This window comes from Bos indicus, chromosome 3, assembly GCF_029378745.1.
Source record: "Bos indicus isolate NIAB-ARS_2022 breed Sahiwal x Tharparkar chromosome 3, NIAB-ARS_B.indTharparkar_mat_pri_1.0, whole genome shotgun sequence".
Lineage (NCBI taxonomy): Eukaryota > Metazoa > Chordata > Mammalia > Artiodactyla > Bovidae > Bos > Bos indicus.
In genome coordinates, this window is record NC_091762.1 from 100337088 (window position 1) to 100359725 (window position 22638).

The 22638-nt window shown below is 52.8% G+C and overlaps 1 protein-coding gene across 8 annotated transcripts in view; it reads right to left on the minus strand.

Annotated features, from left to right (window-relative positions):
- Positions 1 to 498: 498 nt before the first annotated feature.
- MAST2 (microtubule associated serine/threonine kinase 2) overlaps positions 499 to 22638 on the minus strand; it is a 206790-nt gene continuing 184650 nt past the window's right edge. For 6 of the 8 annotated variants that reach the window (XM_070786615.1, XM_070786613.1, XM_070786619.1 and 3 more), the window contains 20 exons: positions 19815 to 20024; positions 15397 to 15498; positions 12984 to 13116; positions 12131 to 12192; positions 11791 to 11876; positions 11144 to 11352; positions 9996 to 10134; positions 7987 to 8119; positions 7035 to 7200; positions 6347 to 6448; positions 6004 to 6126; positions 5723 to 5832; positions 5219 to 5373; positions 4741 to 5021; positions 4444 to 4641; positions 3596 to 3822; positions 3261 to 3383; positions 2707 to 2843; positions 2379 to 2572; positions 499 to 2078 (listed from right to left, as the gene is read on the minus strand). In XM_070786615.1, coding sequence (XP_070642716.1) covers positions 556 to 2078; positions 2379 to 2572; positions 2707 to 2843; positions 3261 to 3383; positions 3596 to 3822; positions 4444 to 4641; positions 4741 to 5021; positions 5219 to 5373; positions 5723 to 5832; positions 6004 to 6126; positions 6347 to 6448; positions 7035 to 7200; positions 7987 to 8119; positions 9996 to 10134; positions 11144 to 11352; positions 11791 to 11876; positions 12131 to 12192; positions 12984 to 13116; positions 15397 to 15498; positions 19815 to 20024 — 4413 coding nt within the window. In that variant the 3' untranslated portion in view covers positions 499 to 555. The remainder of the gene's footprint in view (positions 2079 to 2378; positions 2573 to 2706; positions 2844 to 3260; positions 3384 to 3595; positions 3823 to 4443; positions 4642 to 4740; positions 5022 to 5218; positions 5374 to 5722; positions 5833 to 6003; positions 6127 to 6346; positions 6449 to 7034; positions 7201 to 7986; positions 8120 to 9995; positions 10135 to 11143; positions 11353 to 11790; positions 11877 to 12130; positions 12193 to 12983; positions 13117 to 15396; positions 15499 to 19814; positions 20025 to 22638) is intronic. The other 2 variants (XM_070786616.1, XM_070786614.1) reach the window with 1 other exon arrangement.

Below are 22638 nucleotides of genomic sequence, written 5' to 3' on the forward strand. Positions count from 1 at the left end.
TATGGCTTCTAGAGTCAAGAGGACCTAGATTCTAATATTAGCTCTGCCCGAGCTGTATGATCTTACCCATGTTAATGTCTGAAAAACCTGAGTTCCCTTCTCTAGAAAGCAGGAATATTTACAGCTACTGGTTCCCCATCACCTAGAGAAAGTCTAAATTCCTAGAAGACTCTGAGATATGGCCCTAGCCTAACTCACTAGACTCAATACCAGTTTGAATTATTTTTAGTTCTTTGAATGTACCAGGTGTATGGCTAATGCTGTGTGCTTTCTCTGGACATTCTTTCTCACACTAAATCCTCACTCTTCTAGCAAGTTACTACCTATCATCTATCCTTCAGGTTTGAGCTCAGACCCCACAGTGTCTAGGACGCCTCGCTGGCTTAGGCTCCCAGGACAGTGGGAACTGTCTCAATCACCATCATATTCTCAGCACCAGAGGACCTTATGTTACATTTGTATTGACTGAAAGAAAGAAGCAAGCAAAAGACATAAAGATAGTTTCCAAGAGCGTGTTATTACACAGGACCGAGTGCAAGAAATGGCAAACAAGTTCTATGTTTGCTTTAAAAGCTCATCAGGTGACAATGCCAAGTCCTGATGCTCCTGAGGGCCCCCTGGGTCTTGGCCCTTCTGGAGCAGGCTGGGCCCAGGCTCTGGGGTGAAGGGGCAGCTCTTGCATGGAACGTCCTGCCTCCTGTCACCTGAGGCATCAGGCACTTTGGTGATGCCCAGCGCTGGCTCCTCTTTCTCTCTCTGTGCACACTCAGACTCCCATAGCCAGCTCTGGCTGGGAACCTCACAAGGTGGATGGGCCAGCCCAGGGGCACTGGGTGGCCATGACTTCCCCTCCTGTCTGGGGGACAGGTTTGCAGGGTGGCCTGGAGTTGTAGTTTCCAAATCTTGGGAGCTGGCTGGCCCATCTTCCATTGCTGCCTTTCCGGTTGGGTATGCCCTGTCAGGGCCCTTGAAGAGGAATTTCCAGGACCATGGGCCCAGCTCTCCAGGGGTGGAGGCAGTGGAGCAACTGGCAGGGATGCGTCCTGATGAGCTCGGACAAAGTGCTGTCAGTGCCTGGGTGTGGAGGTGCTGGGCCTTCCAGCAGCCTTCAGCGGGGATGGGGTCTGTGGGGCCAGCCTTCCCCAGGTTGGGGGCTGAGGACGAGGAGCTGGAACCCTCTTCAAAAGCCTGTAGGATTCCAAGCTTCTTCTGGGGGACACCAGGGCCTTCCATTCTGGGAGATCCCAGTGTGACCCCTGTCAGTAGACCTGTGACCACTGGGCCCTGTCCCCTGGGATCCCTGGGCAAGAAGGCATCCTCTTCCTCACCCTCTCCTGCTCCTCTGAGGGGTGGATCCTGGCCCCCTTCTCGGTGGGGTACCAAGCTTGGCTCCTGAACACCTTGGCTGTTCTCAGGCCCCTCATCAGTATCATCTTCTGAAGAGTCAACCTCCCGGATGGCTTCCTGCTTCTGCAGCGACTCTCGCCGTTCAGCCCTGTCCTGGCGGAGGGTCCCTAAGGCCCGTGAGGGAGCAGCCTGCAACACCCCTTTCCCTGGCAGCGCCCCCTTTCCAGACAGCACACTCCTGGTCCCAACTACCTCCAGAGAGCTGACTTCCCTGGGCGGCAATTCCTTCTTTAGCTCGGGGTGGGGCAGGTCAAGGCTCTGTTTTCGAGAAGTGGCGAGCTTCTTCTCAGAAGCAGCCAGTGCAGCTGCCAGTTTTTCAGCTGACTGCACCCTCTTAAGTAGTGGTGAGCGGGGTGGCTCCGCGCTCTTGGGCCGTGAGAGTTGCCGGCCTAGGGGAGGCGACAAGTGGAGCTTGGTGGGGAAGGCCTGGGCCCCGTGGCCAGACAGAGGTGATGGGGAACGCTGAGGCGAAGCCGCTGGTGGTGGTGAAGGGGTGTGGGCCAGTGGTGACAGCGGGATGCTGCCTGCCGACTTGCGCCGTGGAGAGCGGTACTGGCGTTGGAGCTTGGGCGCCAGACCGTGGAGGGAGCTCGGCCGTGTGTGCCCAGAGCCGGCAGGAGAACTGGGCACGCTGGAGCTGGGGGAGCTGCTCTGTGATGAATTCCCCCCCACTTTGCACAGACAGACACACACACAGAGGTAGAGAAGTTAGCTCTTAGAAGTGACTGAGGGGAAAAACGGGGCTTCACCCTGGAATGTCCCAGATCATCAAGGTGACCCACCAGGAAACCAGAGCTCGGGCTACAGACATGAGGTCGTCCCTCACCTGTCACCTTCTCCCCAGGACTGCTGGATCTGCTAGGGGTGGGCTGAGCAAGAGCCTTGGAGAGGGATGGGTGAGATGCACAGAGGGCCCAGGACTCTGCCACCTCCAAGGGGCTGCTCTGTGACTTGCGGGGAACCCTCCATACCTGAGTGCACGGCTTCAGGGGTCACCCGGTAGCCCTGCGTGGGAGAGCGGGGAGAAAGGCTGTGGCTGTGTGTGGGCGAGCCTGGCCCACTCTCGCCGGACGACAGGGAGCGGTTAAGGGAAGAAAGGCTGCGGCTGGTGTGGAGCAGGGATGCCTGCTTGGTGATCTTCCGGAACAGGGAGCTCCTTTTTCTGCTGCAGAGACGAGGTCAGAGGTGGTCTGAGCTCTGACCGGGGCACAGCACACACTGGGCCCAGGGCTGGGGTCCCCGGCACACACCAGCCCTGGCGAGGCTCAGAGCGGACCCCCGTGGCTGAGTCTGGCTCACCTTTCTTGTCCATCCTTGCCCCGGCTCCGCTTGCTCCTTCGGGCCATCTTGGCCTTGTAGCTGCCCTTCCGAGCGGGCCCCACCTTAATGGAGGTGTTCTCCAGGGGAGTTGTTGAAATAGACACCTTGTTTCCACTCTGGGGAACAGAGCGTGCACCCAGGCTAAGGCCGCAGCCATGTTCCTGCCCTGGTCCCTCGCTCCTGGCACGGCTGTCCACAGCCTGAGCTTCTGCCTCTGCAGCACCAGGTCTGAAACAGGGACCGCCTCCCCTCTTCACAGAGCAGGAAACAGCTCCACTGGAACCCGAGTGGCTCAGGGTTGGGAAAGGAGAGAAGAGGCTCACAGGCCTGTCCTCCATTCCACAGCTCGGCAGGATCCCCGCCTTGGCCAAGGAGGGTGTCACCTTCCAGTGAAAACCCTCTGCTCCAGCCGCTCCCGTGTGTATGGGCGCCTATCTCAAGTGCCAGCTGTGCGTGTGCCCCACTCCCCCACAGCTAGTCAGACTCAAGGCTGGGGTCGTGCAGGGGTTGCAGGCGGCACACCCAGCACTGACCTTCAGGATCAGCTCCACCACCTCCGTGTGCACCAGCCCGTGCACAGGCTCCCCGTTGACGTGCGTGATGAGGTCCCCCTGACGCAGCCCTGCCTCACTGGCTGGACCTCCGTCCTCCACGTGCTGTGCCGGGGAGACAACAGTCCTCAGTCTGGAGCCTAGCATGAAGGGTGGGCCTACTTCTGCTCATCGAGCTGTGACCCCTCTCCGCCCCACCCTTTGACCCTGGAGGGTGGTGTGGGCAGGGACAGAAACAGGGACAGACAGGCCCTAGTAAGAGGAAGGAAGAGGAGTGATACAGTTGGGGGACAACAGGTCTGGATGGCCCGACATACCCACACCATGTGGTGCACGGTGTAGACATCTGAGTCACCCATGTAGACACGGATGGCTCGTAGGGTGAAGCCATACTTCTTGCCGGCTCGGTGGATGACAATGGGGGGCCGTGAGCTGCTGAGGGCTGGCAGGAAGTCCCTGCTTGGAGAAGAGTCCCTGGATGATGGGTTGGATGACTGGGAATGTGGGGACATGGGGCTGGCCAGTGGAGAGCAGGAGTGGTGCTCTGGAGAAGGAGAAGCTGGGACTTAGCAGGTCCATGCTTGAGCCCGGCCCATCTGGGCTGTTGCTCCCACACAGCTCTAGTCACAGAGCCTGCCTCCAGCCCTGTTTTCCCCACAGCCTCTGAGCAGCAAGGCCCCCTCATGTGCCCAGACCCTCACAGACCCAGGAGGTGATGGAAAATGGCAGCAAGCATTTACTGAGCACTTACTTATATGTACTAGGGATCATACAAGTGCTTCATTCTTGAATGTCACGATTATCCTATGAGCTACCATTATGGATATTCACATTTTTTGATGAGGAATTTGAAGCTCAAAGGAGTTAAGCAACTTACTCAAGATCAAGGGCCCTTTAGAGACGGAGCCAGGATCTGAACGTAAGCTCTCTGCCTTGGACCCTGCCCTTGCCACACAGTGCTATCTGCCTTCTGGGGCACACGCACAACCTGAGACTGATACTCACTCCCTTAACAAACAGACAGCAGTGACATGCAGTTTTTCAGACACCTGCTCCTCAACAACACACAGACACCCCTGCTGGGGGCAGACCCCTGGGCCACAGGCCCACAGAGAGGCCAAGGCCCTTGCTATGAATCTTGATCTTCACTCCCCGGGGGCCTCACCAGCAGGAATGAGAAGGGACAGGGCTGTGGCTGAGGCGGACTTGATCACTTTGTTGATGGGGCGAGCGGTGCGCTTTTCTATGGAGTCCCCAGAGAGCAGCCGGTGGCGGGCCCTGCGCACCGCCAGGTCACTGATGGCCTTGGCTGTGGCTCCTTCTGCCAGCTGTGGGGTTCCGCGGCCTCCTCGGGTCTCCATGGCTGTGGACCAAGCGGGCAATGGGGCCCACTGTTCAGCTGAGCCTCCACTCCGGGCCCCCCACAGCACCCCAGCCAGCCCCCCCACTGGCGGGGCCGCACCTGGGCTGGGGGCGCTGCTCTGGCCAGCAGGTTCCTCATTCAGCTTCAGCCGCCGCTCGGCCGGCCGTTCCAGGGCAGGCCCAGACGCCCCCTCTCCAGACGGGGTCAGAAGCCATGCACCCTCCTGCTGCTGCCTCCTGGGAGCGCCAACAGCCTCCTCAGTGCTCTCCGGGAAGCGAGGCACGTCCAGGAGGCCCGAGCAGTGGCGCCGCACGGTGAGTGGAGGGCTGGAATCGCTTTCCGTGTGGGACGACTCGGACACCGACAGCCGCTTCCGTAATCTGGGAGACATGAGGCCGAGGGTGGAGGGCCCGGCGGCCTCCCTCCTCCAGCCCAGGCCTCCTCGGGGGCTTGGCTCACAGAACCTCCCTCCGGGAGCCGCACCCGCGAAGGCCCCTCACGGCATCACGTCCTTCCCCATCATCAGTGACGGCCCCACGGATGGCCGTGCCGCCCACCCCTGGCTCTGAGCACTCACATCTCAGGGGAGCCGATCACCCAGCTTCGCTCTCGGCCCCTCAGCCCCGCCAGGCCATCCGTGCGGTCCTCCTTTTCCTCACTCAGGCTGCGCTTGGTGGGGGGTGGCGTCCGGCGCTCCTCGAGCAGCGAGAGCCGCTCCATGCTGCTGTACACCTGTGGGCACAGGGCATCTGCCAGGATGCCCAACCACCACACCACAGGCCACAAAGGATCCCCAGCGCCTGAAGCCCAGGAACTGGAGCTAATTCTCCCCTTTCCTCCCCTGCACACAGCTGAGAACATTCAAAGAAACAGGCATTCCACTGGTCTGACCTGGCGCCACCCTGGCATCTCGTACCTCAGGGCTCTGAGTAGACCTGGAAGCATCCACTCCGTGCAGGTGCGGCCCTCTCCCCTCTTTCCCTGGAGACAGCTCCAGCCCCTGCCCCCTTAGGTGGCCCCAGCACATCCCTCAACAGGTCTGCTCTTCCCAGTTCTCCAGCTGGGGCTGCACCGGTCGCACCTTGCTGAACCTTGGAGAACAGGACGAGAACTGGCGAATCTCAAGGCAGCCATCCTCACTCACTTCCTCCTCATCCTCCGAGTCCACGTGGTGGTATCGCTCTGAGCGGGCTGGGACACACACAGCAGTGCCTTTCAGAGGCCCTGGTGCTGGCCTCCTTCAACCCTATCAGACCTCGGGAGGGCCTGGGGAAGTGACTCCCAATACCAAGCTCAGGGCACACAAGTGTCTCTGGGCACAGGTAGGATTCCCACTCCTCCCTGTCCCACCAGTGGCCTTACTGTCAAAGTAGCTGGTATCATCCTCTGACTCCAGCTGAGGAATAAATTCAGCCTTCTGGCGAAGAAGTCCCGTCCAGTCCAAACCAGTGAAGAATGGGTGCTGCTTCACCTCATAGGCACTGCCTGTGGACAGGGATGGTTTGGGCGGGTGGAGTCCAGGTCGCACATCCAGTGAGAACCTAGTTCCCGAGAGGCTGGGCTTGGAGGCCTCAGCTCCAACATCTTCCTCTTCCGCCCACAGGGAGCATGGCAGTCAGGAACCAGGGGCACTGCCCACACCTGAAGCCTGAACCTCCCAGTTACATGGACAGCCCCACTCCTCCCTTACTGGGGCCTGGCCCACCTGTGCCCAGTCTCTCCAATGGGTTCTGGTGGAGCAGTTTTGAGGTGAGATCTTGGGCGTCCGGCGGCAGTGCATCGTCCCCCTCAGGCCACACAATCTCATCTGAAGAGTCATCGGGGTGACAAGGGAAGGAGTGGGTTAGAGAAGGTCTTAGAAGTCGTGGGCAGAGTGGAGAGCTGGAGAAGAGGGTCCTAGGATAGGATATACCATGGGGAGGTATAAAGGGCCCAGCCCAGAGCCCTGAAAGCCTTTCCTGGGACCCACTTCCTTCAAGCTGCACAAGCTCCCCTCTCTCTGGGGGAATCTCCCACATCCTCGACCACAGCTGGTTCTTTGATCCAGAGTAGCCACTGGAAAGCAGTGGCATCCTCTGTTCTAATCTCCAGCTCACCCCGCCTTTATACTCCTGACACAGATACACTCACTCACACACACACACACACACACACACACACAGAACTCACACTCACGGCACAGGTACACCCATGAACGTATGCAGGATCACAAACACGATCAGAACAAGTGCTAGGTGACACACACGGTGTGCACGTGCACATCTGAAGCAAGCACACCAAACACACACAGAAGAATTCAGAGCAAGAACTTGTAAGCCTCACAGATGCTTGTGAAAATCATATCTGTGGATCTGGATTCTGTCCCCGCAGTGGGCTGGGGTGATGGTACCTACCACTGATCACTTGCCCAAAGAGCTCCTCCGGAGTGTCTCCAAAGAAAGGGACGCAGCCCACCAGGAACTCGTACAGGATGATGCCCATAGCCCACCAGTCCACTGGCTTCCCGTAGCCCTGCCGCAGGATCACCTCAGGTGCAATGTACTCCGGGGTCCCGCATACCTGGGCACAGAGAAGTTGGGGGGCTCAGCATCCTGAGATAGTCACCTGGCATGGTGGCTGGATGGGTAGGGGTGCTTCCGCTTCTTGAGCAGAAAGTCTCTGAATGAAGACTCATCACACTCTGGTTAATGAGCAGGAGTGACAGGAGCCCCAGGGTACCAGAGCTGGCGCTATCGGTGGGGCGAGTTTACGTATTTCCTAATTAACTATCCTAATTAATTAGTTAATTATAATAATTAACTATTATATCCTAATTAACTATTAACTAGTTCTATCCCTCTTGGCATGAGGTGCCCACAATTGACCTCTGCCCTCCAGCCTCCCAAAGAACAGATCCTATGGCCACGTGACTACTACAGCGACTTGTGGACAGTCACAACCCGAAATGTCAAATCAGGAATCGCTCAGAGGCTACTCTTTGGATGCAGCCCAGTGGAAACTTGGAGCTGTGTTCTCAGGACACAGGCGCTGGGAGAGCTCTGCCCTTCACTGAGGCCAGGAGGCTCAGGACCGACCTAGTGTCAGCTCTGAGAGTGTCAACGGTCCTGAGACCGATCTTCTCCCAAGCCCCAGGAAGAAGATGATTTTGGATTTTCTACCCATTTGATTCTCATGGGCCACCCTATTTCCAAAGGTGCTCCCTCTCTTAATACCTCCCTGGAACCACAAGGAGGAAAAGACAGGCGCTCTCAGTCTTAACACTGAGCTGCAGGGGAAGCATGCGGCTCCCCATTCTTACTCTGAGGCCTGGAATTCAACCCCCAAGCTCTCAACCGTCCTTCTTACCTGCTTGTCCAGGAACTCCCGTGCATCCTTTTCAATGTGGCCCTCGTACAAGTTTGTGGTCAGACTCATAAGGCCAATTTTGGAAAGGCCAAAATCAGTGAGCTTGATGTGACCCATGGATGTAATCAGCAGGCTGGGAAACCAGAGAAACAAATGTCTGGAGTTATCTCCTGGTCTTCCAAAAGTGCTGACTTTAGCATACTCCCCCTTTCCCCACTCAGACAGGGGAACAGGCAGCTGTGAGAGAACAAGCAGCTCTGGCAGTGTGAAAACTGCACTCGGCATGAGCAACTAACCCGCCTTTTGCCCAGCCCCCCGCCCCCCAAGTCACCTTTGTTTACTGTCCTCGACTGTGCTCTACACTGAGGGCAAGTATCGGCCGGCTGAGGAACAAGCTTTCCTCCGCAAGCGGTCAGCCCTGTCCTAAGGCTCCAGCCATCTCCAGCCCCCTCTTCTGACCTGGGGGGCTCACAACACCCCAAATCAGGGAGAAGGGGAAAGGGGCACAATGATCTCATCCCAAATCTATAGCTGGACTTGGGGGGCTCTAAGATCTCACAGGGAACTGTCTTTCCCCTTCACACACACTGCCTGAGCCATTTCACTTAGTGCCAAAGGCTTCGGCCCTGCTAGCCCTGTACTCCCTAGTATCTCCGGCCCCGACTCCTTTTATGAGCTCCACACCTACTCACTGCCAGAAGCCCTGTGGGCACCCTGAACTCAACCTGTCCAAACAAGCTCATGCCTCCGAATGGGTCCTCTTCTCAGTGAAAAGCAGTGTTTCTCTTACCTACTGAGCTCTGTGATAAGTGCTTTAACGATTGTTTATAAAAATATTCTGGCTCATGAAAGGTTTTACAGAGGAATAACACAACCAAAGCAGGTATTATCCCCAAGAGGAGGAACACGAAGCTCAAAGAGGTTTAATTCACTGACCTGAGCTCACAGGGTTAACGAGCTGTATGAATGCAGTCTGTCTAACGTCAAAGCTGCTTTCCATGACAGAGACTTATCACCCCAGCCTCAAGACAGAACTGTGGAAGATGTCCCAGCCTGCTCTCTCACCCCAGCCTTACCATTTCCTTCCCACTTCCCCATCCCTCTCTTCTCCCGCCCGACTCTGCTCCAGGGGCCTGGTCTACTGCTGTGGTCTCACCACCTCTTTCCATGGGCAGTGATCTTCCTAAACCTAAATCAAAGTCTGAGTGCGTCTCCCCGTGGTTAACAGATCCTTCAGAGACTCTCTGTGTGTATTCTGCGCTTAGTCGCTCAGTTGTGTCTGACTCTTTGCAACCCCATGGACTATAGCCCGCCAGGCTCCTCTGTCCATGGGGATTTTCCAGGCAAGAATATCGGAGTGGGTTGCCATGTCCTCCTTCAGGGGCTCTTCCCAACCCAGGGATTGAACCCAGGTCTCCCGTAATACAGGTGGATTCTTTGCTGTCTGAGCCACCAAGGAAGCCCTGGGTCAGAGATTCTCTAGGACCCTTTAAAACTCAACCCAAACTAAATAAAAGGTCCCCTGATGGTCCAATCCCTGCCCCTCAGTCACGACTGAAACTAACAATCTCAGCTTCAGCCATACTGCACTATTTGTAGTTCCTCACTTTGTATATCCTGCTCCTCAGCATGAGAGTCGCCCACACTGGACTTAAGCTCTATAGACCAGAGACGAGAATACAGTGCTTGGCAGAGAGCACATGTCAGTGAATGCCAGGCCACTTGCTCTGCCATCTACTAGGTGTGTGGATTCTTTTGCTTCTGCTTGGGTTCTTGGGTAGAGCTCCTCAGTGATTCTTTGATGTCACCAAAGCTTTACAATGCCCCTGCTGGACCTTGCTGTCAATGTTCTTTGCATCTGGGGAGAGTCAGGGGTTAGAGTACCAAGCCTGGGTGCACACCCACATGACTAGCCATTTGGGATAGATTCAGACATGCTGTGTCTGCCTTCATTTATCTTGAGACCCAAGTGGGAGACCCTAAACAAGGGACTCGAAGAGTGGGCATACTTGTCAGGCTTGAGGTCACGGTGCACGATGCCGTAATTGTGTAAGTACTCCAGGGCTAGCACAGTTTCTGCAAAGTACAGGCGCACCATGTCCACAGGCAGGGCCCCGATGTTCTTCAGCAGCGTGGCACAGTCTCCTCCTGCAACAAGCCCAGGCCACCATGAAGCAGGGAGCCAGTGCCCTGCTCCAGATGGTCTCAGAGGCCCCAGAGGAGGTGGCCTCACCAAACTCCCTGGCGCTAGAGACGGTGATTCTAGCACCCCTGCTGCTGGTGTGGGTGGGAGACAGACTGTAGACTGGAGCAGGAGCAAGAGGAGTCGGCCGGGGGCGGTCAAGGCCGCTGTTCAGGCCAAAGAAGGAAGGAACCCAGGCCTCTATGCCTGTAAGTTGACTTGTTGGGACAGGACTAAGTTATTTTTGGGTGGGAATCCTGTTTATTGTAAACACGTCTGGCTGATATTTCAGCATGTGTTATTTCCTTCCCATTGGCTGTCCTTTAGTTTTGAGTAAAGTAACATTGTAAACTCCCAGCACATACCCAAGGAATTAAAAGGGGAGTGTTGTTCCCAACTTCAAGACTTAGGCATATTTGGAAGCTGTGCACAGCCCTGATGAAAGGAGAGGGAAGGCCACCGGAGAAGCTGTGCTTCACCATGCTCTTCTGCGCCACCCTGAGCATGCTGTATGCTCTTTAAGGGGTGCCCTCTAAAGCCATCTGTCAGGGTGGCAGCCTGCCTTTCTCCCAAGGGCCCAGATGCAATCCTCCCAGTGACTGACCCTGGGCGTGGGTGGCTCTGCTGCCTCCTCAGCCCTGTGTGGTGCCAGCAGGCTATGGGCCGTGCAGGCTTTGGGCATAGGTTTTACAGTTGAGGGACATATACATCCCGTCCCAGAATGCCTCTTTCTGTGCCTGACATGGGCAGCCTCATGGCAGCTCCAGCTCCAGAAGCCTCTTCCTGGGAGAGGCACGGCACCTGGTGCCTGCCGTGGCCAAATGGTCTCTACGATCCTAAAGCAGAAACCAGGGCCAAGGACAGGTGGGGAAGCTGGGCCCTGAAACACCACAGCCACACAAAGCTGCTGGGCCCTGATCAGGGCTGTCTCTGACTGGGCCTTGGCCCCTAGGGCAGGCCACCTGTCCCCCGTACCTTCCACATACTCCATCACCATGCACAGGTGGCGCTTGGTTTCAAAGGAGCAGAACATGCTGACCACAAAGGGGTTCTCAGCAAAAGTCAGGATGTCCCGCTCCACGAAGGCCTGCTGGATCTGGTTCCGCAGGATCAGGTTCTGCTTGTTGATCTTCTTCATGGCAAAGCGCTGCCGGGTGGACTTGTGCCGCACCAGGAACACGGCCCTGGAAGCAAAGCCCGTCTGTTCTGCATGGCCCTTGGCCATGCCCTCCGCCACTGCCAGCCTGGGGGTCAAACTGACTCCTCTCACACCTTATTGGTGTATGGAACAGCGGGGCAGGTGGTGCTCGACAGTGAGAAGGACACGAGGGCCTGCCCTGGGAGCTTGTCAAGTTCCTGAGGACACAGCTCAACCCCTCCTCAGAGCTCATAAGAGGAGGAGTGCCCCCAAGGGAAGAGGGGCTCCTGCCCAGGAAAGGCACCACGCTCAGCTGTCAGAGGGAACTGCACTATCGTCTCTCCAGGAGGCTTCAGGGAGGGAGAAGGGCCATCCTGAGGGACAGTCCTGCTGCCCAGAGGACCAGGTACCACTCACTTCCAGAAAGAAGAGCCCACGGGCCAACTGAGCTCTAGTCCCGGCCATACCCGACCCCTGACTTTACCCATAGGCGCCATTGCTGATGAGCTTAATGGTTTCGAAGTCCTCCTCAGAGGGTGTCTTTTTCGATGTCAGAGATGCCCCACGGCCCTGGAAGACAAGGGAAAAGGCAAGGGGCAGGCATGCTCGTCAGAGTGTGCATACCTGAGGAGGCTGTGCCCCAGTGTCTGCCCCGCTCAGCCCTGCCGGAGCCTCCGCACTCCTCCCGGAGCTGAAAAGCCCTCAGACCGTGCAGCAACCACCCTCTCCACTGGCCCTCCTGCAGACAGTCTCTGAGAGAACCCACAGCCCGCGCTTCACAGGGCCCAGGGCCCAGGGTTGAGGCAAGAGCTCAGAGTCTTTACCTCGACTGAATCATCTGTCTCCGGAGTATCAGGACTGTCATAGCTGCTCAACTGGGCCATTTCTAGAAACAAAGCAAGGATACAAGACAAAAGTGTGCGCGGCAACCTCAGGCCTCTCGGCCGCCCGCTCACGCCAGAGGACAGACGCATGCAGGGGAGCCATAAATGCTTCCTGCACGGGTCTGGGAGGCGGTCTTGTGGCTCTGGCTTTAGTGGAGTCACAGCTTTTGGACTTGTTTGCCAAATAACATTGCCACTCGTATCTAAGTCCAGTGCCATTCAAAAGGCCTGGAAAATTCTATAAAGCTTCCCTCAAACTCGGGACAATAGCTGAAAACAGGCCTGAAGCTGGTAGCCGGCCCCCGTCCTGCTGCCAAGACTCTGCTCTGCTGGATGAGGCCGGGAAGCAGGAAAGGCAGGGGCGGGGCGACTAGAGACAAGGGACTCAGATGCCCACCTTCACGAGGGGCTCAGCATGAAGCCCGGAGTCGGGACCACCCCAAAGACACAAGGGGACCTGTAAGGTGGCTGCAGGAGAGGCAAGCATGCAGACGAGGTGACCGTTTCTGAAAATGTGATTGTGGTCCTTGTGTTGACCTCTTTTGACCTTTAGGATCTAAATCCAACCCAGGTGTGCCCAAGACAGCCCCGCTTGGGTGTCAGAAGGCAGATGTGGACTATCTCGAAGGAGTGGCTCTTTTATGACACAGAACACAGGGTTTTCCTGCAGCCCTCGGGCCTCTGAGGCTGTGTTGTGTCCCTGTCCAGCTAACCCTCTTCTCCCAGTGGTTTCCCTGCTGTTAGAGCGTGTAGGCTGTGGGGCCACTTTGCAGCCACGAGGCTGCATGCTCACCCTCTAGGGGATCCCGTGTGAGGCCCAGTTGGCTAACGATGTAGCGGGGAATGTCACATTTAATCCCTTGTCCCTCTTTGGCGTGGCCCTCAGCTGCTTCTAACAGGTGGTAGAACTCTTCAGGGTCAAACTCCTGTACCGGGGAGAGAGGTAGTCAGTGGTGAGACCTACAGGCGAAGGCTGCTGGCCTTTATGGTTTGAAGGCATTTACCCAGAGCGGGAGGAATAGGAAGACTTCCTCTTTGTGATGGACACCCCTACCCCAGAACCCCCAGAAGCATCATGAGTCAGGGACCAATGGGGACACAGCTATCTTAAAGGTCGCCTCCAGACTGAACACCCTCCACATCTGCTGGCTTCCACAGCAAGACGACTCAGAGCTTTCAGTTTCAAGAGAGCTCTGCCTATCTGCCTGGTCCAAAGCCTTGTGCCAGCCAGACACAGCACTGTCGGTGTCTCCCCATACCTAGTGCAGGGGGGCAGTCCTGGCCACCTTCAGTCACACTTCACAGCCCTGGTGGTACACACCCATGCTGTCAGGCATCTACTGAGCAACCCCTGTGTCCTGGGGTCTAGAGAGCCATATGGACACAGCACAGAAGTCTTTGTCTGCCCAGAGCACAGAATAATGAGGGCCTCACTGACTGAGTGCCTACTAAGTGTCACACTCGGCACTAAGCCCTGATGATACCTCTATGATCTTGGGGAGGAAGTCAAGTCTCACAGAGATGCATGGATTTGACCATGGCCACAGAGGTAGGGAGAAAGACAAAACCACTGCACAAGACCAGACTGAACTGCCAGCCCCTGTTTAACCACAGACTTCATGTTGTTGCAGGAGCGGCCCTCTGGCCACAACCCCAGCCTCCACTGCTTTTCTTTACCTCTGGTCTCAGGGGTTTAGAAAACACCACCACCACCTACTTGGGTAAAATCTAAGCCAGACTGGGAAATTCTATTACCTGCTTCTTCCTCCGTCCCTGTCTAGTCAGAATGCCTACTTCATAAACTCCCCTCCACCCAAATCTCCTTATCTGGTCTCTACCACCGTCCTAGTTCATGGCGCGCCTCTCTCACATGAACTGTGTTAAGAGCCTCTGCCCCACTGTCCCTGGCTCTGCCTTCTCCCCCAGTTCATTATCCATGTTGTGCCCATAGGTATCTTTCTCAGGAGTAAATCTCATGGAGTATTACTCAGAAATAAAAAGGAACCAATCACTGCTGCATGCAATAATATGTATGAATTGCTACAAAATTATGCTGAGTTAAAGAAGTCAGAACACACTGCATGATTTAATTTATATGAAACTGTATAAAAGGCAAACTTAACCATAGTGAAAGAGCAGATAGGTGGCTGTCTGGAGTGGGAGGCGAGGTGGGGAGGGGAAAGGGGCTGACTGCAAAGGGGCACAAGGGAATTTTCTGAGGTGAGAGAAATATCTTCCATCTCAACTGTGGCAGTGACTAGACAGGTGTAGATTTGCTAAAACTCACTGAACTGTATAACCAAATAGGATATATTTTATTGTATGTAAATCATACCTTTACAAAGTTATAAAAAGTAAATCTGACCACATCACATTCTTACCTAAACTTCCTGATGGCTCCCAGTGGCCTTATGGATAAACACAAACTCCTGAACCAAGAACCCGCACCCTTCATGGTCCTGTCATGAAGGACATGAAGGATCCACCTCCCAAGTTTTTCCCTCACCAGCTCTTCAGACACACCCACACTCCATCAAATGTCCTTTCTGACAGCTCTCTCCTGGTAAACTCACAGTTATCCTTCAAGTCACTGACGAAGCTTCACGTTCCCCAGGGGGCCTTCACTCAACATTCATTCCTGTCCATCCTGAGAAGCACGTCCTTCCTCATGTTCCCACTGCACCTTGGATTTTCCCCCTTCACAACACTTCGCCAATATCATAACTATTACTTGCACATCTTCAGGCTTCATACCTAAGGCATTCAAGATGAATTCTAACCCTGCTGCAGAGGAGGCATTATGGGATCAGGACTCTGCTTTATTTATACCTGTATCTCCAGTGTCTAGAATGAAGGAGGCATTCAGTAAAGTGTCACTGAATGATCAAATGAAGGGTGGACTCAACTTGTGCAAACAAAACTGGCCTGTGCTTCTCAGCCCTGGGGCCCCCACTAACCTGGGCCTGCTCAGTGTGGGGTGGGCAGATGAAACCTCTCCCCACCACTCTCCTCAGAGGTGTCCATGTTTCCTCAGGGACTCATTTGGTCCCCCAGTGCTTGCACATCATATTTAAATAAGGACTTCAGCAGCAGAAATGGCAGCGGGTGCCCCCACAGTTCTGCTGTTAGCAGAATACTTCCTCTGCAGTCCCTGTTCCCACCCCTCCAGCCACCACCACCCCCCAACCTTCCCAGAGCCCACTCACCAGGCATTCCAGGAGACGAGCTGGGCGGGCAATGACAATCATCAGCTTTTTCACCAGCTGCATCACAAAAGCCACTTCTGAACTCTCTGAGCGCTCATGAGCCTGTAGAGAAGACAAAGGTAGCTTGAGCGATCTGCCGGCCCAGCGTGGCGGAGCGAAGCAGGACCGGCCTGAACAGAGCCGACTCTGGGGAGAAGCGCTTTGTAGTACAGAGAGTTCTGCAAAGCAGAGACCTTAGAGGAGGTCACTGGGCCATGAGCAGGAGCCACGTGAGCTGGTGAACACTGCATGACACAGGAATGTCACACGGACACACCGCTTTACCTGCTTCTCCATCCAGCAGGCTTCACTTACCTACCAGACCCCAGCTCAAGAGGCAGCTCTCAATGGAGCCTTCACTGATGCTTTCCACCACAGACAGACCGTAAGGAATAGAAAGACCTCAAAGCAGGAGAGTGATGCGAGCAGCAGGGACTTCAGAGAGACGGCTCTGGCTGTAGTGGGGATGGTGCATGAAAGAGGGCAAGTCTAAAAGGAGGAAAACCCACCAGCAGGCTATGGCAATAGTGAAGATGAAAAAGGCATAAATCAAGGAAGTAAGAATGTAGGGAAATGGACAGACTGGGCCATCTGAGAGCAGCCCTGAGGGGTGCATGAGGCAGGAATAGATGGTAACTGCAGCTCCAATTTTAGGGAAATTTCAGTGAACCCCTAAATGAAACAGATAATATAAAGAGATATGCAGTTTAGGTAAGGATAGGTAGTAGTAGTTAGTAGTAGTTAAATTGCTAAGTCGTGACTCTTGCAATCCCATGGACTGTAGCCTACCAGGCTCCTCTGTCCATGGGATTCTCCAGGCAGGAATACCAGAGTAGATTGCCATTTCCTTCTCCAGAGGATCTTCCTGACCCAGGGATCAAACTCAGGTCTCCTGCATTGTAGGCAGATTCTTTACCAACTGAGCTACAAGGGAAGCCCCAAGGATAGGTAGAGAACATATTCCCTTTAGCTTTAAAGACAAAGCAGGTAGGTGGAAAAGAGTTCTGTTTTGGACCTGGAGAGTCTGAGGTACTACACTAGCTACTTCCTGAGGTATTTGCTCAGCCCAGGAGAGCTTCTTTTTTTCTGGAAACTGTTCTGACTTCTAGAATCTGTGTTGTGTGGCTGCACTTTCCCTCCCACTTCCAACAGCTGACCAGAGGGGATATAGGTGCTGAAAGGTGGATGGAATGACAACGGTTAATATCAGGGTGACAGAACTGTATAATCCGCTTCTGGGGAAAAGGATGAGAGAGAGAGAGAGAGAACAGAACCAAAGAGAGAACAGAGTGGACTGGAGGAAGATGAACACTTCCTGGGCTTTCCACAGGTTCTCATTTCTAGCTCTGGTCCGTTCCGAAAGCCTGGCTGCATTGCTGTCTTCAATTCTCTAAGACCTGCCCTTTCAGTCTTTATATAATAAACTGTTCTGAGGTGGCTCTACTACTTGCAATGAAGAATACCAGCCAATGTGAGAAGGAAAGTGAAGGATCTGAAACTCAGGAGAACGCAGGTGGGCAGGGACCCTTAGTGAATGGATGACAACTGAAGACATGGGAGCTGTCAGGACTGATCAGAGTGAAGAAGGAGAACGGGAGTATGGATGCTCAGGAGGGTGTCCCTAGGAACACCAGAATTTAAGAGAACTTGTGAAGGGGCAGCAAGACAGGAGAGAACACTTTCACGACAACCAGGGGGAGGGGAGATCAAGGAGAGGATTTTTCACTGTGCAAACTCCCGCAGAGAGGCAAACGAAGATGAGGGCTGAGAGAGGTCACAGGATTTGGCAACTGGTCAGTTAGTTCTTTGGGGACTTTTGCCTGAAACAGTTTTAGTGGAATATGGGAAGGGAAAGTGGAAGGCAGGATGATGAATAGTGAATAGGTTGCAAGGAGAGAAATATAGCAAATGAAGACCATTTAAAAACAAAAACAAAAAAAACCTGGTTATTAAATGAGAAGAGAGGCTGGGCACTTGATGAAATTGCATTCGTTCTTTTAAGGTGCAGCCCAAATATCAACTGTGTGAAGGCTCATCTAAGACCCCTGCTCCATCACACACACACACACACACACACACACACACATGAAGAACAAGAAGTAACGGCTCCCTTTTCTACGCTCCCCAAGCTGTTTGCTCATAGCACATGGTACTAGCATGTTGTCTTATAATTAACTGTCTCTACAGCTATGCTGCTGGGCCTTGTGAATACACAGCCTGTGTCTTTCTTTTTCCCTCACATACTAAGCCTAGCATAGGTGCCTCTTGTATAGCAGATGTCAATGCTTGCTAAGTGTTTGAAAGTGTAAGATCTTAGGCTCTGGAATGAATAACCTCGGTTTGGGTTCCAACTCTGTTACGCAAGAAACAAGTTACCTTGGGCTCACTTGGCCCCTTTAAATTTTGGTTTTCTCATCTGTTTATTTAGAGAATAATAATAGCACCTTCCATACAGTGCTGTTGTGAAGTTAAATTAGCGCAGTGACTAGCATATTCATCTACCAAGGTTTCCCCGCAGGCATCTTTCATTCTAGTCATGTCAAACTACTTTACCTGTAATGTCCAGAATGTACCAAGTTCCTCCACACCTCTGAGAGGTTGTTTGTACTCCTTCCTAAGTCCAGTGAACTCCTACCTCCTCACGAAGATCCAACTTTTCCTGAACTCTCCACACAGAGTCAGCATATCCTCCTCTGTGCTCAGAATTCATCTCTAGCTAGTGCTCATCAATCACACTTACTACAATAAACAAAAGTGAGGTAATTCATAGAGCACTCGGTGTGATGGCTGGCACACAGGACACTTCAATAACTAACAGCTGTCATTTTTACTGCAATTCTTATTGATGGGTCTGTACACCCCAGTCAAAGGCAAATTCCTTGAGCCAGACCCACACTGAACTTCTTTTCTGCATTCCTAGGGCCTAGCAAACGACAGAAAGTATGACTGCACTGGCTCCGTGTCTAGTATTCTTCCTACTTCCAGGGGCAATGAGGAAAATGCCTGTAGTTTCTGGGCAGGGCTCTGACTTTAGCATTTCAGAAGATTAATCTTAGATGTACAAGCAACCTTGGAAGTCTGGTTGATTTACCTGATATCTCAGTCCCAGATTCCTATCTATTGTTACAGAACTGTTAGAAAATTATTCTTGGTCTACGGCCATACCACCCTGAACGCGCCCGATCTCGTCTGATCTCAGAAGCTAAGCAGGGTCGGGCCTGGTTAGTACTTGGATGGGAGAAAATTATTCTTGAACAGAAACAAAGAGCTGCCAGTGATGTTTCATGGGACTTTAGCTTTTTTAAACTCGTATTTCTGCAATGTCTGAATGCAAGTATTACTTTTAAAATCAGAAAGACAATTTTATAGAAGGAAGAACTTCTTCATCTATTAAAATTAAAACCTTTCTCAAAGTAACTCTTGTCCACTGGGCTTGTCTACCTTTTAGGGGACAGAAAAGCTATGCATCTATTACATATGAGAAGACTTCCAGTGTCTGACAGCAATGATCATGATCCTTTCTCTAGGTTCAACTTTTTCCTAAATTAAAAAAAACAAAAAACTTCCGGCTCCTAACTTCTGGACTAACACACTGGAGTCCATTTGATTATCAGCCTTGGCTCTCAGCTCAGTTGGTGAGAAGGCACAGGTCTGGAGGTAACTGGGTCTGGACTGGGAAACATTCCAGTGACATGAAGAGCCCAGCCCCAGGCAGACAGCACATCTCCTCTCCCCTAAATTGTGCTAATGGTGTGATGTGAACAGCTGTGGTCTGCGGAGAAGCACCCATCACCCAAGTGGAGAGGTGGAGAGGAAGCCAACCGCGGAGCATGAAGTAGCGACCCAGAGACTTCTCACGCTCAGGAGCACCAGGTCTCTAAACCATCTGTCCCCACTAGAGAACTTCTCACTATGTATAGGGAGCATCAGCGAACAGATAAACCCACAGAGCAGTCTTCAGGACTGCTTTATCTTGGCTGAGAAGAAGCAGTTTCAAGGCTCTGCTTACACCAGTGTGTCTACCAAACGAGAGCCCACGGCAGCCACTGGGGCCTCTTTCTGGCTTTGGGTTACAAGTCTCCTAGGCAAATATTTATGAACACTACCAGTGTTGGAACCTTGGGCAGGGTGACTAGAATTAGAAAAGGAGAAGACTCATAGCACTGGGTTCTGATACTAAACAGGCTTCTCTCAGAAATGCAGGGGACTGAGGAGGAACCGAAGTCCAGCAGCAGCAGCAGGACACGTAAGGTGGGCCCCGCACATCAGCAAGAGGTGGCACGCAGGCTGGGAGCACCATGACCACTGTAATCTTGGCTCAGCACTAATAACCACTGCCACGTGCAGCGTTCACCAGAGTTCCGCACAAGGACACTCACATCTTGCAGAAGCTTCTCTAAATTCTCTTGAAGTTCGTAGAAGTAGTGTGAGGTAATGAGGCCACTCCGGGATTTGTCCAGGCAGTCTCGAGCCATCTCTATCACCTGATGATGAATAAAGCTCAAGGTTCCATCAGCCAAGGGCAACACGTTGTCTGGAGTGTTGGAGGAGATGAACTCGGCCAGACGCTCTTCCATTTGTGCAGTGGCCTGCAAATCAAAAAGGACAAGTGACTTTCTCCTCCTGCGCCAGGTCGCCTGGAGCTAAGCCGGAAGGGCCTGGTCATAGCCTGAGGACAGGCTCTGTGATCCTGCTCTCCGGATGCTGCACTTGGGGAACCTGACGACTGGACACGTGAAAGGCCGCCTTCAAGTCAAGTCAAGGCCTCTCCCATCTGGCCTCGTCCACCTCTTCACTCCTTAAAGGGCATGCTCTCTTGCTCTAAGGACACTGGGGTTCTGTTGTTTCCCTCCTCATTATGCTGTCTCATGCCTCCGTCCATTTATGCTGTTGCCTGTGTGTGGCTTTTTCACCTGCCAAGCCTGCCTGGCAAACTCCTACGACTCCTAATCTCAGTTCAAGCATCATTCTCCTCTGGGAAGTCTTTGATTCCTCCAGGCGAACTAGGGCTTCTTTTCCTCCGTGCTTCCACTGGACCCCTCAACTATACAAACTTGGTGTGTGGACACTGCTGGTTTCTAAATCTGTCTCCAAACTGGGAACTTCTTCAAGCCAGAGGGAGTCTGATTATCTCAGGATGCTCTTACTTCACCTTAAGACCCAAGTGAGCTAAGCAGATGTTCAGAGAGTATTTACTCAAGTTGTGAACCTACCGGCTCATGGACCCGGATCCCCAGCAGAGCAGCTTGGGGTTTGGCTCAGAAGCCTCTTGGGGATCTAACTGCACATTAATGTCAAAAGAACACACATGAGCTAACAAGTTCCTGCCTATCTGGGCCTTGGCTTTCTTTTCTTTGCCCACCAGGTGGCAATTTCTGATTTTCAGTGTGTTTAGGTGGATATTTGTGTATGTGCGTGTATGTATACACACATTTTTGGTTTATGCATATATAGACACACATATATATATGGTGGTGGGAGGGGAGAGGAGGAATCAACATATTTTCTCTATCATCCTTCATCCTGCATGAATGACTTGGGGACATACAAACATGGAGTGCTAGAATAACACAACACCTAATACATAAGGAGGAGGAAACATGGGATGCATTTCCAAACACTATCAGATCAGTCGCTCAGTCGTGTCCGACTCTTTGCAACCCCATGAATCGCAGCACGCCAGGCCTCCCTGTCCATCACCAACTCCCGGAGTTCACTGAGACTCACATCCATCGAGTCAGTGATGCCATCCAGCCATCTCATCCTCTGTCATCCCCTTCTCCTCCTGCCCCCAATCCCTCCCAGCACCAGGGTCTTTTCCAATGAGTCAACTCTTCACATGAGGTGGCCAAAGTACTGGAGTTTCAGCTTTAGTATCATTCCTTCCAAAGAAATCCCAGGGCTGATCTCCTTCAGAATGGACTGCTTGGATCTCCTTGCAGTCCAAGGGACTCTCAAGAGTCTTCTCAAAAAGCATCAATTCTTCGGTGCTCAGCTTTCATCACAGTCCAACTGTCACATCCATACATGACCACAGGAAAAACCATAGCCTTGACTAGACGAAACTTTGTTGGCAAAGTAATGTCTCTACTTTTGAATATGCTATCTAGGTTGGTCATAACTTTCCTTCCAAGGAGTAAGCGTCTTTTAATTTCATGACTGCAGTCACTATCTGTAGTGATTTTGGAGCCCAGAAAAATAACGTCTGACACTGTTTCCACTGTTTCCCCATCTATTTCCCATGAAGTGGTGGGACCGGATGCCATGATCTTCATTTTCTGAATGTTGAGCTTTAAGCCAACTTTTTCACTCTCCACTTTCACTTTCATCAAGAGGCTTTTTAGTTCCTCTTCACTTTCTGCCATAAGGGTGGTGTCATCTGCATATCTGAGGTTATTGATATTTCTCCTGGCAGTCTTGATTCCAGCTTGTGCTTCATCCAGCCCAACATTTCTCATGATGTACTCTGCATATAAGTTAAATAAGCAGGGTGGCAATATACAGCCTTGATGTACTCCTTTCCCAATTTGGAACCAGTCTGTTGTTCCATGTCCAGTTCTAACTGTTGCTTCCTGACCTGCATACTAAAAATTTCTCAAGAGGCAGATCAGGTGGTTTGGTATTCCCATCTCTTTCAGAATTTTCCACAGTTTATTGTGATCCACACAGTCAAAGGCTTTGGCATAGTCAATAAAGCAGAAATAGATGTTTTTCTGGAACTCTCTTGCTTTTTCCATGACCCAGTGGATGTTGGCAATTTGATCTCTGGTTCCTCTGCCTTTTCTAAAACCAGCTTGAACATCAGGAAGTTCACGGTTCACATATTGCTGAAGCCTGGCTTGGAGAATTTTGAGCATTACTTTACTAGCATGTGAGATGAGTGCAATTGTGCGGTAGTTTGAGCATTCTTTGGCATTGCCTTTCTTTGGGATGGGAATGAAAACTGACCTTTTCCAGTCCTGTGGCCACTGCTGAGTTTTCCAGATTTGCTGGCATATTGAGTGCAGCACTTTCACAGCATCATCTTTCAGGATTTGAAATAGCTCAACTGGAATTCCATCACCTCCACTAGCTTTGTTTGTAGTGATGCTTTCTGAGGCCCACTTGACTTCACATTCCAGGATGTCTGGCTCTAGGTCAGTGATCACACCATCGTGATTATCTGGGTCATGAAGATCTTTTTTGTACAGTTCTTCTGTGTAT